General features: G+C 42.4%; 1 protein-coding gene across 1 annotated transcript in view; it reads left to right on the top strand.

Annotated features, from left to right (window-relative positions):
* Positions 1-16,716, top strand: part of scaf8 (SR-related CTD-associated factor 8) — a 32,001-nt gene extending 15,285 nt beyond the window's left edge. The window contains exons 3-21 of the mRNA XM_066675528.1: positions 6,328-6,372; positions 6,484-6,645; positions 6,752-6,908; positions 7,845-7,972; positions 8,157-8,333; positions 8,561-8,637; positions 8,789-8,909; positions 9,277-9,408; positions 10,522-10,631; positions 10,723-10,916; positions 11,923-12,023; positions 12,521-12,634; positions 12,813-12,969; positions 13,068-13,201; positions 13,575-13,713; positions 13,942-14,007; positions 14,129-14,344; positions 14,444-15,120; positions 15,477-16,716. Coding sequence (XP_066531625.1) covers positions 6,328-6,372; positions 6,484-6,645; positions 6,752-6,908; positions 7,845-7,972; positions 8,157-8,333; positions 8,561-8,637; positions 8,789-8,909; positions 9,277-9,408; positions 10,522-10,631; positions 10,723-10,916; positions 11,923-12,023; positions 12,521-12,634; positions 12,813-12,969; positions 13,068-13,201; positions 13,575-13,713; positions 13,942-14,007; positions 14,129-14,344; positions 14,444-15,120; positions 15,477-16,421 — 3,852 coding nt within the window. The 3' untranslated portion in view covers positions 16,422-16,716. The remainder of the gene's footprint in view (positions 1-6,327; positions 6,373-6,483; positions 6,646-6,751; positions 6,909-7,844; positions 7,973-8,156; positions 8,334-8,560; positions 8,638-8,788; positions 8,910-9,276; positions 9,409-10,521; positions 10,632-10,722; positions 10,917-11,922; positions 12,024-12,520; positions 12,635-12,812; positions 12,970-13,067; positions 13,202-13,574; positions 13,714-13,941; positions 14,008-14,128; positions 14,345-14,443; positions 15,121-15,476) is intronic.
* Positions 16,717-17,006: the final 290 nt, after the last annotated feature.

The raw sequence follows: 17,006 nt of genomic DNA, 5'->3' as shown, positions 1-17,006 counted from the left end.
AAAGTTTAATTTATATTCAGTGTCTATAGACATTCAGGTGTACAAGCTGAGTAATACATTTAGCTGCTGCAGAGCTGAGCAAGGGACACCAACTTATCAGGCTAATTAAATCTTGAGAGATTAATATCTGCTTATCAAAATTAAACTTGGAGCACCAAGTTAACACTAATGTGAACTTTTACTGAAAAAACCTGTTGCCAAACAGATTTTAAAGATCAATATCAAAGCTCTTTTTGACCCACCTACCTCCCCCGTGCTCCAAAAATCTGGGTTAACTTTTGTTTATTTTCAGGACATATCTGTGGGGCAGGAGGGTAACAGATTCATCCACTGACTGTGACTGTAGATCCCCTGTTTTTAATTACATACCCCTTGGACCGGCTGATGTCATTCATGGTCAAGACCTTAACCTAATATTAACCAGAGACTTGCTTCCGAGAGTAGCTGCAAAAAAGATATTCCTCTACTCAGAACTCCAGTTAGACTCTTGTCACCTTATGTAACATAACATTTTTGCATTAGCATCATTTAATATTTAGGTTCCTTTTTTATTATTTAGTGTATACTGTTGACGACGTTATGTCCTGGTGAAGCTCAACTGGTGATTTAGTTAGAGCACAGGAAACCGGTTAAAAAAATGTAGTGGTTCTGGGTAGGAAAGAGGTCTTTACTGGAGCAGTCTAAATCAGGTTCAGATTCCAGGTCAAAAGTAAATAAATTGTGATGTGATTAGATAATTACATGTGGCATTATAGAGGGTTATGGCTAGATTCCCAAATCTACTTAAAATCTAGATATTGGTGGCATTCATCACTATTTTAAATAAATGTAATATGTATTTGCCATAGGGCGGCACGGTGGTGCAGCAGGTAGTGTCGCAGTCACACAGCTCCAGGGACCTGGAGGTTGTGGGTTCGATTCCCGCTCCGGGTGACTGTCTGTGAGGAGTTGTTGTGTTCTCCCCGTGTCTGTGTGGGTTTCCTCCGGGTGCTCTGGTTTCTTCCCACAGTCCAAAAACACACGTTGGTAGGTGGATTGGAGACTCAAAAAGTGTCAGTAGGTGTGAGTGAATGTGTGTGTGTGTTGCCCAGTGAAGGACTGGCGCCCCCTGCAGGGTGTATTCCCGCCTTACGTCCAATGACTCCAGGAAGGCTCTGGACCCACCGTGACCCTGAACTGGATAAGGGTTACAGATAATGAATGAATGTATTTGCCATGCTACTTCTTCTCAAGTCCATTTGATTTAGGAATAATAATTACATGCCCTTTATTTTCAAGTGTGTTTGCTCTCCAAGTCTGAGTCAGTTTATGTAACATTAAATCTGTGAGGGCTGATGAGATCCCTCTGAGGCATATGGGGCAAATATTGTTATCTTTCTAAAGGTGCCAGATTGGAATGAACCCAGTAGGAACTAAATGTGTCGTGTAAACACAGTGTTGTAGAGCTCTGATTGGCTAGAGAGGCTTGCCTACAAAGCAAAATGCAGAACTCCAGCACGAATTAGCTGCGTGTTAAATCTCCAAGCTATTGTAGTGCACCGTAGTGTTTTAAAGAGATTCAAGTTCTCCTTGGGTTAGTGACCTGGATGGAGTAACAAATGGTGATACTGACCTGTCTGAAGAGATGCATAGAGCTGGTTCAGTCCCAAGCAAGAATAACAACACATGAATGCACAATGAGTAAACAACATTTAACCTGTTTTACCGCTACCATTGTAGTGGTTTTCAATGCCTGCAGGTTCCATTAGAGAAGGTGTTTTGTATTTCGGTGCAGGGGGACTTTATAATGGAAAACCAACCAGGGACCAAGCAAGTAGAATCTGAACCATTCAGTGGAAAGTCGCCATAAGTGACTAGACTTACTGCACCCTCCAGAGTCAGCAATACACTTAATGAAAGTGATACTCTTTTGGCAGAGTTTCCCTTCTGCACCACCCAGGTCATTCAGTAAAACTTTTAAATAGCTGTTACAGAGAACAGAGTCCTGAATGCTTACCTATGCAGAGCTTTTCCAGTACGGGTTGTGTACAGTTTTTGTTTTGTTTATCTTTCTACCAATGCTGAATAATGAGTTACTAATCAGGAGTTAAATAATTAACTGATGTGTTTGGCTGTGCAGCAGGTGTCTTAAAACTGAGAAAGCACCCTGCATAAATACAGTATAGTGAATATAGTTCCTCTTTACAGCTGCCTGGAGATATGGTAAATTAGCTTGATAAATGTCACTTTATTTGATCCAAAATTCACAGTTAAGTTTGTTTTGTAACTGAGCTTTTACTGAGATGAAATCCAGCAAAATTGTAGGTAAATAAGACACATTGTAATTTACCTGTGTTTGTATATGCAGCGAAGACATCCGTGGAGAAGGATTCATTGACTGAAACTGGCATCCTCAGTGCTTATCATGACAGTTGTTTTATTGCCTCTTCGGGGGGAAAAATATGCAGTCACATTATTGTAAAAGTGTAGTTGAGGGGAAAAAAGGGCCAGTCTGTTTGAAGAGCTATGTGCATTAACCAGTTCCTGCTAGTATCGAGGGCACCATCAAGTGGACATACTTACCTGGAAGGACCTTTGAAATTCTGTTCCTTTTTAATATTTAGTTTTTCTTTTTCTGTTATTGTTAGCTTAACAAAAGCGATGGGCTTGACCTTTTAGTTCAAGCACTCATTCACTGAGCTGATTTCACTAACTTCGGAAAGAATGGCTAACTTTTTTTTATATATTGTTCTGCCCTGATTTTAATTCAATTACTGTCTGTCTCAGTAGACTGAATAAAGTAGCCTCATCATTTTATGTCAGAAACAACCTTAATGAAATAGTGCACAAGAAGTGCACAAAAAAGAAAACTAGTTTTTGATCATGATATTGTTTGTAGCATATGATGGATAAAAATGTAAAAATGAGAGTGGAAGCAGGTCTTAAAGTCCATAATCTTGAAGGCTATTTTAATTTTGTATTTGAAATTGAGGGTGGCACGGTGTTGCAGTCACTCAGCTCCAGGGGCCTTGTGGTTTCGATTCCCGCTCCGGGTGAGTGTCTGTGAGGAGTGTGGTGTGTTCTCTCTGTCTCCGCGTGGGTTTCTTCCGGGTGACTGTCTGTGAGGAGTGTGGTGTGTTCTCCCTGTGTCTGCGTGGGTTTCCTCCGGGTGACTGTCTGTGAGGAGTGTGGTGTGTTCTCCCTGTGTCTGCGTGGGTTTTCTCCGGGTGACTGTCTGTGAGGAGTGTGGTGTGTTCTCCCTGTGTCTGCGTGGGTTTCCTCCGGGTGACTGTCTGTGAGGAATGTGGTGTGTTCTACCTGTGTCTGCGTGGGTTTCCTCCGGGTGACTGTCTGTGAGGAGTGTAGTGTGTTCTCTCTGTGTCTGCGTGGGTTTCCTCCGGGTGCTCCGGTTTCCTCCCACAATCCAAAAACACACGTTGGTAGGTGGATTGGCGACTCAAAAGTGTTCGTAGGTGTGAGTGTGTGAGTGAATGTGTGTGTGTCTGTGTTGCCCTGTGAAGGACTGGCACCCCCTCCAGGGTGTATTCCCGCCTGGCGCCCAAAGATTCCAGGTAGGCTCTGGACCCACCACGAACCTGAACTGGATAAGGGTTACAGATAATGAATGAATGAATTTGAATTTATTTTTTCCCAGACCAAATTATGTATTTAATTTTTTCCCCAAACACTGTTGTGCCTTTTTTTTTCTAAAGTCATTTTCTGATAAAGATTTGAAAATAATTTCTCTGCTGGAATTTGAGTATTTAATATTTAGCAGGTTTGATATATAAATATATGCATATATCACTTTTGGCCTTACTTAACTGTAATTGTATATAACACTTTGGTGTTTTCATGTAAATAAGCTCTTTAACAGTGTTTATTTACAGCATATTTTATGTGGGCCTCTAACAAATTAAACTCCAAAATACAAACACTATTTTTATAGTTTTTTAACTATTACGAATTTTCATAATATTGTGCTGGTTTTCATTTACTATGAAGGGGTTGGGGGGAGAAAGAAAGTATTCGGGTTTGTGCATTAGTCTTGTCTGTCCTGATTGTATTTATTTATTTTTTTTAATTTTGTGCAGTGAGGCATTTATATTAAAAAAAATGCAAGCTAGTAACCCATTGTTTACCATCCTGTATTTTGCTAAAAGTATTTGGAAATACTTTTTTCATAAAAATGGATAAAATGACATGGTATCAAGCGCATAAGCAAATCTACTTCAAAATGCTCTCTAACTCATCAGTTAACATACTGATGATTGGTACGGTGTAGAATTTATGGTAAACACAAGCAGCTTTTGCTGAGCTTCAAGATTTTTGTTAAATAGTTTGTTGTAATTGAGAGATACTACTAACTGTTGCCTGTATCTGAGTGCATACAGATTGTGACTGAATGGAAGCAGTTTTGTGTGCAATCATATTTAAATGGTAGGTTATGTATACACTGCATTCTACATTCAGTAATTCTAACCTGGATCTGGATGCTTTTTGTGTTTAATGGTTTAATTTCCTGAAGCTGCAAACGTTTCAGTTTGCCATGTTTCAAATTATGGATGTTATGGCCAAAACAGATGTGTTAAGAAAATTTTTTGTGAATATTGAACAATAATTCTGCTACATACTGATCCTGTGACTGATAATACACTTGGATTTTAAACGTGGATTTTATGTATGTTTTGTAACTAAGTAATGTATATATCAGAAATGTATCTGTTGCAGTTATAAATCAAGGACATGACTATTCATCTGACCTTTAGTCATTATTACAGTCAAACTTCCACAGGAGTGTCCTGCTTTGGTGCAGATTCAGGTTCAGATAGAAGTGTCCTTACATAGACTGAACTTTGTGTTGTATATCGAAGGAGGTTTTCAAATGACGTTAGGTCTATTAACGTTATACCATTTGCTGCCAGTGTCTTTCTGAAAGGACAATTTTAAAGAGATCTCACAGGTAGTCTGATACTGATGAAATCCAAAGAAATGCGGTTGAATACAGAGCTGTAAACCTATGTTGCATTTTGCACCATCTAAATGTTCTGGGGACTGAATGAAATGTTGACATTTGGAACCTATTCATCATTCAAAAATCAGGTGTTAGATCAAGCCTATCTGTACTTAAATGCAGTGAACGACGACAACGTTTTTCTTGAAGCTTGTTTATTTGCTTCTGTGTTATTCATTTTGTATCTGTTTTCAGTATTTAAATTCTTTTAGCACTTTAGTGACTAGCAACTTCCAAGGCAGCCAGATTCGTGCTTTACCTCATAACTTTAGTGTTGTATTGTTTTTGAAGATGGTGGAGGCGTTGGTGTCAGAGCAACTATTTTTGTAAGGAAAAGGCGTTCGTCTTGGGAGAGAGAGTGAAATGTGTGCAGACATTTCTGAAACAGCCTTGGTGATATTGCACCTCGAATGTGTAACACCAGTCTAATTAATCTGCCTTATAATGATCTAAAATCTTGTTTTGTTGAACAGTTAAAAATAACCATCTAGGACATTGACTTCGTTGCTTGCATTTATTTATTTTATTTTTTTTTTTTTGGTGCATGTCAATCAAAATCAGTGTTTATTAACCTGGTTTCTCAAATTACTCATTCATTCATTATCTGTAAGCGCTTATCCAGTTCAGGGTCGCGGTGGGTCCAGAGCCTACCTGGAATCATTGGGCGCAAGGCAGGAATACACCCTGGAGGGGGCGCCAGTCCTTCACTGGGCAACACACACACTCACACCTATGGACACTTTTGAGTCGCCAATCCACCTACCAACGTGTGGTTTTGAACTGTGGGAGGAAACCGGAGCACCTGGAGGAAACCCACGCAGACACGGAGAACACACCACACTCCTCACAGACAGTCACCCGGAGGAAACCCACGCAGACACAGGAAGAACACACCACACTCCTCACAGACAGTCACCCGGAGGAAACCCACGCAGACACAGGAAGAACACACCACACTCCTCACAGACAGTCACCCGGAGAAAACCCACGCAGACACAGAGAGAACACACACCACACTCCTCACAGACAGTCACCCGGAGGAAACCCACGCAGACACAGGGAGAACACACCACACTCCTCACACACAGTCACCCGGAGCGGGAATCGAACCCACAACCTCCAGGTCCCTGGAGCTGTGTGACTGCGACACTAACCTGCTGCACCACCGTGCCGCCTTTCTCAAATTATATATTGATATATATCTCTATATTGGCTTTAAAGTGCTGTGCTTTCTAAATGTCTTCCATATGTTTTCTTCTTCCCATATAACCTGCTTTTGCCTTTGTATCGGAATATTTTCAGTAAAATTAATCATCATCTTGTGTCTGTTTCAGTTCTACAAACATGTGGTTCAAAGTGTGGAGAAATTCATTCAGAAGGTCAGTCGTTTTATACCTATCTTTTTGTTTATATTAGTTTTTTTTTTTAATACTTCATCTAAACAATTTGTTTTTCTAATTTTCTCTTTTTACAAAATTGTCATTCTACAGTGCAAGCCAGAGTACAAGGTCCCTGGTCTGTATGTCATTGACTCCATTGTCCGGCAGTCTCGACACCAGTTTGGCCAGGACAAGGATGTGTTCGCTCCACGTTTCAGCAAGAACATTATTAACACCTTTCAGAACCTCTATCGGTGCCCTTCTGATGACAAGGTAGATTCTCAGCTATGTTATATATATTTTCTCTCGGCTGGATGCTGCGACTGAGAACCACGTACGTTGAAGGATGAATTACTTAAACGTTGTAATCTTGTTTCAGAGTAAGATTGTTAGAGTCCTCAATCTCTGGCAGAAAAACAGTGTCTTCAAAAGTGAGATCATCCAGCCCCTTCTGGACATGGCAGCAGGGGTACCACCCCCAAGCGTAACACCAGTATCAGCAAGCAACATTGTCCCTGTAAACAATGCCACTCCTGGTTAGTTTTCTTATGCAACCCCATGATTTTGTGTCATTACTTCTGTTAAAACAGCGTAGTTATGGACGGTCTGTAATGATAACATAAGAGATAAGTCTTTGTCTTTATAGGGTGGTATAACGAAATTTTGCTGACAGCCTTCCCAGGCAGCAGAACATATATTTACAAATACGGATTGACATGGGCAGCAGAATAGTGAGCAATGTGGAATATATTGTAGTTACAATCAAGTGCAAGCAGAAATGGGGATACAGATTCCTGTATAAATAAAATGCTATCTGTATGTACATCAGAACAATGTAATACACATTGAGCAATAATAATTAGCGCTGGTTTTAAAGTGACAGTGCACTTTTGTGTACCCTGACCACTCTATGTAGGCCCTTCCTCTCTGAGACTGTGCTGCTGGAGCACCACACAATCCATGCCTTGGGAGAGGATGCTCTTAATTGTGCTGCAGTAGAAGTTCTCAAGAGGCTTTCCTTATTGTTAAGCCTTTTTTTAGCTTCCTCAAGGAGTACAACCTTTGTTGTGCTGTCTTTATCAGGTATGAGGTGAAAAGAGAGCACAACAAAGGCTGTACTACTTGAGAAAGCTGAAAAAAAAAAAAAACTCGACTACCAGGAAATCTCCTTGTGAACCTCTACAGCAGCACCATTGAGAGCAACCTCTCCCAAGTACCCATTTAAATTATGTCACTTTCTGACCCTCACCTAGGCCACAGACCTGTACCTGTGTTCTCTGTACCTAAAGCTAAATATTTTATTGGTTCCTTTAAGAATTGTGTAGGTAATGAAAATGATAAATTTATTGTGTTGTAGCGACATCTAGTGGTCGAAAACATGAACTACTCCTACAGTTATACAGACTTGGAAGGCTTCTGTGTTTCTCGGGTATATGGTCTCATACTTAATTCTCTTACTTCTCTTTTAACAGGCACTCCTGCAACTCCTGCCACCCCAGCCAACATAGTGCCTAGTTTACCAGACTGGGCCTCTCAGATTTCAAACTCTGACACTATGACAGCTGTAGCACAGATCTTACAGAGCCCCCAAGGGCAGCAGGTTAGCCACCATCTCTTTCACACTGACTGTTTTAGTTTAAATCCACACTTTATCCAAGCCATTCTCATATTTATATCTATACCATTAATGTCCATTATTTAAACTTTTGCTTCAAAACCTGTTTGAAATTGCACTGTTGGTTTTAATTGCTGATGCCGATATAAGCACGTGTGTCTACTTGCAGTTGCAGCAGTTGGTACAGAGCTTGCAAATGCAGCAGCAGAAGCCTCAACCATCGCTTCTGCAGGCCCTGGATGCAGGCCTTGTTGTCCAACTACAGGCTTTAACAGCCCAGCTCACAGCAGCAGCTGCAGCAAACACACTTAACCCACTGGAGCAGAGAGTTTCCTCCTTCAACAAGGTGAAACACGCTTAAAACTGAATGGTGCTGTTGTATTGAAAGTGTTATTGTCAGATGATCTTTATGAACTTTATTCTGTTCAGTCCACAGGATAGTGACTGTATGTAAGACAGACCCTGATGACAGATCTTTTGTGTGTGATTTATGACTGTATTTCTAATGGGAGAGTTGCCTCTCTGACCCCTGAGACACACGAATGATTTTGTTGTTGTTCTCTCCTCTTGCAGAAACTCTTGGGTCAGTTTGATTTTAGCAATGAGTCAGAACCCAGCGAGGACTCTAAAAAGGACACAGCACCTCAGCTGTATGTATTTGTTTTCTGTTTTACTGTCTATGTTTTATTTGTTTTGTCTTTAAATTGCTTTAATTATCTTTTTAAATTAGTTTACTGTCATTTTCTGTACTGTTTTGTAAAGCACTTTGAATTATACTTTCTGTTTTGTTTCATTCTTCAGACCAATGGTTTCTGAGTCCCTCAACAGCTCCATCTTCCATCAGCTTGCTGAGCAGCTCCAGCAGCAAAACCTTGAACAGTTTCAGAAGCAAATGCTGGAGCACCAACATCAGCAGCAGAAGGTTGTATGCAAAGTCTTGTTCTATTTTTTCCTCTCACTCATTAGTTTATTAACCCGTTAATCTGTTAAGTAACCCGTTAAGTAGTTGCATACTTTCGCAGCACATTTAGAGGACTTTGCCTTGCCAGGGTCATGGACATATTTTTTAAGAGGCATTCAAGCGTTTAAAGATGCAGTCAACATTTTTAAAGTCAAGGTCATTTGAAAAACATAATAGATTTAAGGCATACACATGTGATTAGCAGAATGTGTGTGTAACGATATTGAAAATGGCGTGTGGTTAGAGAACTTTCAAAGTTTTACAGAGACCCTTTGTTCGTTTACTACTTTGTAATACTTTATATTTAATTTCATATTTTCTCTTGCAGTCAATGGCTATGGACAGCCAGGAGACAATGTTTGGTTCTGAAAATTCGGTCCCTCTGGCGCAGAACAGTGTCCAACCCCCGCTCCAAGAACAGGAAACCAAATTGGATGACTCCATTGACAACCAGCAGCAGGCAAGAGCAGACCAAGATAGGCCTTATTGTTTGATCCTTCATAACATCAACAGGGGTTTTTTGGATGAGGTGCAAAAATGATCCAGAACAGTTTTCAACTTTGTCATGTTTTCACTCTTTCATTGGGCTCCTATCTATTAAACAGCTGTTTCGGAAAGGAAAAAGGAAATGTAGTGTTCTTTAGTTTTGCTTTCAATTATGATGAGAATTCAAATAGAGTGGAACCTCTACTTACGAACTTGATCCGCTCTGTGACCCGGTTCGTAAGTGGAAAAGTTTGTTTCTCGAGTCATTTTCCTCATTTAAAATAATGGAAAAGCAATTAATGTGTTCCAGCCCCCACCCCGAAAGTCACCCTTTTTGCACTGATATATGTTTACAACACTCTCAAATTAGTAAAAAAAAATACATGTAGCGTTACTAAAAATATAAAAGAAATACAGTGGAAACAGTAATAACAAAGAAATAAAGTTGTAAGTGGTTACACATCGCTACCTTGAAGACGTGACGACTGGCTGGAGGAGTAACACAGGCACTGGCTGTATGACGGGAGGTGGGGTGTGGGTGGAATAACGGAGAGTAGGCGGTGAATGTGGGGAGACGAAGCGTAGATACGGCTTAACTTAGCACGAATTTCGATGTCTGCTATTTACACTAATGCTAAATTGCTAAAGCTACAATGTGCTAATCTTAAAAGCTCACTCAAGTCTGGGGGCGCTGGGAGACTCGCCTATTGGGGTCAGTGGCCGTTTCCAGCCGCCGACTCGACGGAGGCTCGGGTTCGTTTCTAGAGTCATGGTTTGTTGGTGGAGGCAAAAAATATTCAAATGCCTGGTTCGTATCTTGGAAAGTTCGTTAGTGTAGGCGTTCGTTAGTAGAGGTTCCACTGTATTGGGTTATTTATTTATTTTTTTCCTGCTCCAATTTATTTATTATATTTTATAGTTTTATTTCACTGCTACTTTTTCTACAAACTTCCAAGGTCACTTTTTAAAGTTCCTGGATTGTTGTCATTCTGTAGTTGCTGGTTTGATTACTGTCTGTGGTTATGTGCCGTGTATATCATAAATGTTATCCAAAATAACTAGAAATTTTATGTTGTGGTTTGCGCAGGACATGGACCTTGATGAAGGGCAAGATACTGTAGATGAGGAGCTTTTTGAGTCCGAAGAAAAGAAAACCAGTGGTACTCGCTCAAGAACGCGCTCTAGGTCTCGTTCCAGGTCAGAAAAATGGTCAGCTGTTAGGAAAACTTTGTTTCTGTTCTGCAGAGGTTAGTTTTAAGGATGTAATACATCTTTCTCTTTTACCCAGGTCCCCCAAGCGAAGGAGGTCAAGGTCACGCTCAGGCTCTCGGAAGCGTAAACACCGGAAACGGTCACGTTCACGGTCGAGAGACAGAAAGAGGAAATCTTCCCGCTCCTACTCCAGTGAGCGACGAGCACGAGAGAGAGAGAAAGAACGACAGAAAAAAGGCCTTCCCCCCATTCGCTCTAAATTTCTCAGTGGTAGGTTCAAACAAACCATTTAAAATAAAACAGCAAATGTGTTGATAAAATGAAAAATTTATGATTGTGTAATATGTAGTTACTCTAGTTCAAAACATTCCTTTTAAATAAATTAACTGTGCGGCACGTTGGCGCAGCAGGTAGTGTCGCAGTCACACAGGGACCTGGGGTTGGGGTTCGAGTCCCGCTCCGGGTGACTGTCTGTGAGGAGTTTGGTGTGTTCTCCCTGTGTCCGCGTGGGTTTCCTCCGGGTGACTGTCTGTGAGGAGTTTGGTGTGTTCTCCCTGTGTCCGCGTGGGTTTCCTCCGGGTGACTGTCTGTGAGGAGTTTGGTGTGTTCTCCCTGTGTCTGCGTGGGTTTCCTCCGGGTGACTGTCTGTGAGGAGTGTGGTGTGTTCTCTCTGTGTCCACGTGGGTTTCCTCCGGGTGACTGTCTGTGAGGAGTGTGGTGTGTTCTCTCTGTGTCCACGTGGGTTTCCTCCGGGTTACTGTCTGTGAGGAGTGTGGTGTGTTCTACTTCTGTTTGCGTGGGTTTCCTCCAGGTGACTGTGAGGAGTGTGGTGTGTTCTCCCTGTGTCCGCGTGGGTTTCCTCCGGGTGTTCCGGTTTCCTCCCATGGACCAAAAACATGCGTTAGGTGGTAGGTGGATTGGCAACTCAAAAGTGTCCGTAGGTGTGAGTGTGTGAGTGAATGTGTGTGTGAGTGTAAGTGTCGCCCTGTGAAGGCCTGGTGCCTCCACTGATTCCAGCTTGCCTCCGGACCCACCACGATCCATTCATTCATTACAGACAATAATAAATGAATGAATAATAAATAAACTGAATCCTTAAAATCCCCATTTGTCCATCAGTTAAACTACAAAAACCGACGTTTGTTTATCAAAATTACACATTAAGATGTTGTTTCCAACACAAATCCCCTACTGTCTTGAAATAGCCTAAATGTAACTCTAAACATTTACCTTCTTTCACCTAATTTCTTTATTCCTTCTTTCATTTTTTTTTCAGTTTGCAGCACTACGTTGTGGGTGGGACAGGTGGACAAGAAAGCCACCCAGCAAGACCTAACTAACCTTTTTGAAGAGTTTGGCCAGATTGAATCTATCAATGTAAGTTTTCCCTGGTGGATTTTTCCATTGCTTTTTGTAGTAATTTCAACATCTTTTGATCAATTTGAACATAAATCGTCTTAAAGGCTCTGCAGCTCTTGGATACACTCTGTTGAAGTATTTAAAACAAGCTTTGTGTGTCTGATTCAGACAAGTGTCATAAACAGGCTTCTAATACTTAACTGATTGAATCAGCGTTACCAAATCCATTTGTAGAGGCTTCTGTGCACTTCACAGTTTTACATTCTTTTGATCACTGGAGATTTGGACTGTACACAGGACTTGTAACATGCCTGGGCTTCGTTTATTGAACATTTGAATGCACAGATCTGATCTTAAAATGGTCATGTGTGTAAATTTCTATCCACATCAGTGATGTACAAACAATCACATGAGTGTGTTACAGGCGTTACATTTTTTTCAATTGTTACAAACTGGGGATTTAAATAATGGTACTGAATTTTGTCATTTCTCACCCCTGTCTTCCTTGTCTGCAGATGATTCCTCCCAGAGGCTGTGCATACATCTGCATGGTGCACAGACAAGATGCTTACCGTGCCCGACAGAAATTAAGTACCGGCTCTTTTAAAATTGGCTCCAAGGTTATTAAGGTTTGTAATCTTCTTTTTCCTAAACTGATACTTCATTCTGAATTCATGACATGCATAACTCTGCTAAACGTTGGGTGCTTTATGAGGTATGATATTACATTTTGTGAAAAAAAATATTGTGTAGCTGGAGATTTGTGCAGTCTGATTGCATTCGCTGATATTGTTGCAATCTCTCTAGATCGCCTGGGCTCTGAATAAGGGTGTAAAGCAAGAATATAAACAGTTCTGGGATGTGGACCTTGGAGTGACCTATATCCCTTGGGAGAAGGTCAAACTGGATGACCTGGATGGTTTTGCAGAAGGAGGCATGATAGACCAGGAAACCATTAACAGTGGTAAGACTTGTACATTGGTCAGTGGACTGATATATTTGTGGTAATGGTAAGAAAGCAATCTAATCATCGTATTCTAACTGCTTTATTTGCTTTGGTAGAGTGGGAAGCTCAGCGAAACTCTGCGGAGGCAGCTAAGGAGGTCCAGGTTCAGCCTGCAGCTGCTGAGGCCAGTGCAGTCAACAACACACAGACTGAAACCTTTTCACAGACAGTCACCATGATGCCAGTGCAGGTATGTTATATTCTTTTGGCAGCAAAGGGGATATACAAAGACAAAATACAGAATATATACAGGGATGTGTATATCCCTGATTACTGGCAACCAGGGTTCCATTATCTCATCTCACTAAGACATGTTTCAGAAACGTTTATCCAGTTATGGGGAGGGTACTGTGGGATAGCACTTGCTTTAAATTGAGAATCCTGGGAAGATTACACAGCAATGTTTATTCAAAGCTACTAAATACAATGTTATTTTTATCCAAAGGCAGGCTTTGATTATTATTTATTCATGTGCAGCTTTGTTGATTCAGAAGTAGTTGCTCAGTCAGCCTTATACAGTGTTAGAATATTGCTTCAGAACACAATATGTTTCTATTTATCAGATCCCAGTGGCACAGACTGTTCCTGCTGTAGGCCTGGTGCCGCCCACCTTCCCTGTCACCATGGCAATGCCCCCGCCAGGCTTTGGCCCACCACCTCCTTTCCTGCGGACTGGCTTCAACGCTTCACAACCTCCTCCTGGTAGGTAGTAATTTCATGCTTCTCCTTTAAACAAACTGTTACTGTTTAAGATCAGCTTTCGTTGTCTGTATTCACCAAATATGTTGTGTACGAGAGAAGATGTACAGAATAGGCAGTGCAACAAATAGACAAGCAGCAAGTAAAGGATATGCAGTGGATGATACTGTGAATCAACCTATGCACTGTAGAACTGAGGTACATCTCAATCAGGGTCTTCTCCATTCTCAGGTTTCTTGGCAACGGCGGGGGTTGCTCAGTCAGCTGTTGGAACTAGCCTTGCCTCAGCCCAAACAAGTAGGTTAAACACCACCTGAAGTGTGTTCTGTACTTAAGTTTGTGAGCAGTAGTTCATGCAGTAACATCTGCTTTATTCTTCTCAAGCTTAAACAACATTCTCGTGTTTCCATTTTTCCAGCAGCCCTGCTGCAGTCTTCATTGTCAGCGACCCAAGAAAACAGCAAAGACTCATTTGGTGCCATAATCCCTCCAACAAGCACTATTCCAGCAGGCTTCATCCCTTCAATTCCTGGGGCAGTTTTTAACCCTGCAGGAGCACAACCCCAACAAGCTGGTGCAGAAAAGACTAATCCATCTGAAAACATTGATACACCTGCAGAAATGACACTACAGGGTAAGCCTTATCGGTTGCGTAATGTATTCATTGTGAAAGTCTTCACTATTTTTATCTTTAATTGGTCTTTTCCTCCTTTCCTGCTTTTATCCGTCACAGGAATGCAAAATGCAGCACGAAGTGGGATGGGTCTACTAGGCATGCACCCTTCTGCATCTCTTTCTCATCCTCTCTCTGGCCAGAGGATGCCCAGTATGCTGTCCCTTGACCTGCGACCTAACCTCCTTCAAGGAGCTGGGTCGCGCTTCCCACTCCTCATGCAGCAGGGACTGGCTCAACAAGCCAACAGCCTTCTGGATGCCTCTCTTCAAGCTCAAGCTCAAGCCCAAGCCCAAGCCCAAGCTCATGCTCGAACGCCTTTTTCTCAAATGGAACAGTTCAATCGATCTGAAGGTGCCTTTGCAAGGACCCCAAACTCCACAGCGATTGGAGCAGACAACCTGGACAAAGCTAACAACGAGACCCCTCCAAGGTCAGATGCTGGAAGCCAGCAGGAGGGTGATCAGGACTATCGCTTCCCACCCCCAGAAAAACAGAGTACAGGCCTACTGAAAACTCCTCCACTGGAAATGCGTACAGAACCGACCCCTGTTAGGCCACCGCTGCTGGAGAGACCCCCTAGAGCTGGCTTGCAAGCCGAGAGCCGAGAAGGAGCGGGAAGAAGGGATTCCCAGCCAGGAGGTTTCAGAGGCGACTCAAGATGGGGTCCTCCACGTGGAGACTTTGATGAGCGTGATATGAGAGGAATGCCAGCAGGAGCACCCAAAAGTTTCCAGGTCAGAATACGTGGATCAAAAAGCTTGAATTATTTCTGTTATTAAAAAGCTTGAAAAGCCATTATATATTACAGTGCACAGTATTCGGATTAGTTTGTATCATAATTTACAAACATAAGGAGAATAAGATGTCTGAACCCTGTACTCCACCAGGGGGCAGCGAAGAGCCTGTATGAGCCTTAGGCTCTGATCCGGATTTAGTGCCAGGGCAGAAAATAAAAATAATACTAAGCATCAACACTGAATGAAAGATAATATCATTAAGAAATGTATAGGTTTTATATTTTGTAAACTCACTGTTTGCCAGGTAAAATAAGTTATGGTCATTTTACTGAAATCCACATGCCTATTTTCAGGAGGACCGGCCCAGTCCCAACTTCCAGAACCGTTTTGAAATGCGTCCTGGAGGTCCTGCAGGGGGAGGAGGAGGTCCAGCCTGGAATCGTAGTGGTGGTGGTAGTGGTGGTGGAGGAGGAGGAGCAGCACCCTTCAATCCCAATATGCACCAGGATTTCGATGACCGCCGTCGGCCCTGGGAGAGGCAAAAGGACCGCGACGACCGGGACTTCCGCAGGGAAATGAACGGCAACCGGCATAGCCGAGATCATGATCGTGACAGGGAGAGAGAAAGAGAGAGGGAACGAGACCGCGGGAGAGAGCGGAACCGCGAGCGTGAAAGAGAACGCGAGCGGGATCGGGAATGGGATGGCGACAAGGATAAAGAAAGAGACAGAGAGCGTGCTGGTGGCTGGACGGCGATTCCTCAACAACCTCTTCTCCCTCTTCCCAAGCCTCAGTCCCAGCCTCTGCTCCCTCTGCCCACTCCCTTGCTGAACCTGCCTTCGTCTCACTCTGAATCACAGTCTAAACCGCTACTGCCGCATCCACCGCAAGCAGAACAGCATCGTCCAGACCTGCAGCAGCCAGGATGGCAAATCGAACCTCAACCAGAAGCAAAGCCCCAGCCTCAGCTGTCTAAACAGTCGCCCAGTACCCCAGAAGAATCCACAGGTAAACAAGAGAAAAAGGAAGACTTGAACATCCAGGAGACTGTAGACTCTAAACCTGAAATTACCCTTATCCAGCCAGAGTCAGAACCCACTGCTGAGCCTTTGCACACACCTTCCCCTTCTGCTCCCACGCCCATGCCAGTCTGTATACCGGACAAGGCCCCAAAACAAGAGGAGTCCCTGAAAACGCCTGCTGCCCCAGTTGCGGTTAGAGACAGTGAACAGACTGGGCCGAAGGTAGAAGCTGAGACTGATCCTGAACTAGTGAACACTGACACTGAGGAAGCATAATCGTCACTCAGTAGGTAAAAGATCATTTTGTATAGTTGTCATCTCTGTAATTATTTCAAAGGCTTCCACAGGACCTGCTCAGTTCATGACATTGCCTGACACCTTAACAAATGGTTTTACTTTTCATGCTAATGATGTACATCATAGATGGCTCGCAATAGAGGATTATCAATGGTAGGTGATATTTTAAATATTTTATTTTAAATTTGTAATTTCATGTTTTTAGTTTTTAATGCTACCCCACTGTTTTAAGATATAGGTGAATCCATGGAACTTGCTTGCCAAAATATTGTGTAGCCTAATTGTAAATGTGGGGTGGGCGGGCGGGAGGGGGGGGAGGGGGGGCGCTGTGGAGTGCTTTTACCTTCCTATGGAAGAGTTTTAAGGATACTGGCTTTTTCTAATGGAGTGATTGTAAAATACTTGAAAACAGCGGTCACTGGCATATTATGTGTTTTCTTTTCAAAACCGCAGCTGCAGAGTTTGAAATGAATGCCATTGTGGTGTCCTATGCTTGTTGTCTTTTAAGCAAAATATGCGTACAAACAATACAGTGAGAACAGTAATGCGTTTTAGTTGCTTGGA

This window comes from Hoplias malabaricus, chromosome 1 (genome assembly GCF_029633855.1).
Source record: "Hoplias malabaricus isolate fHopMal1 chromosome 1, fHopMal1.hap1, whole genome shotgun sequence".
NCBI classification, from domain to species: Eukaryota; Metazoa; Chordata; class Actinopteri; order Characiformes; family Erythrinidae; genus Hoplias; species Hoplias malabaricus.
The sequence above is the reverse complement of the archived record's forward strand: the minus strand, read 5'-3'. Positions and strand labels throughout refer to the sequence as shown.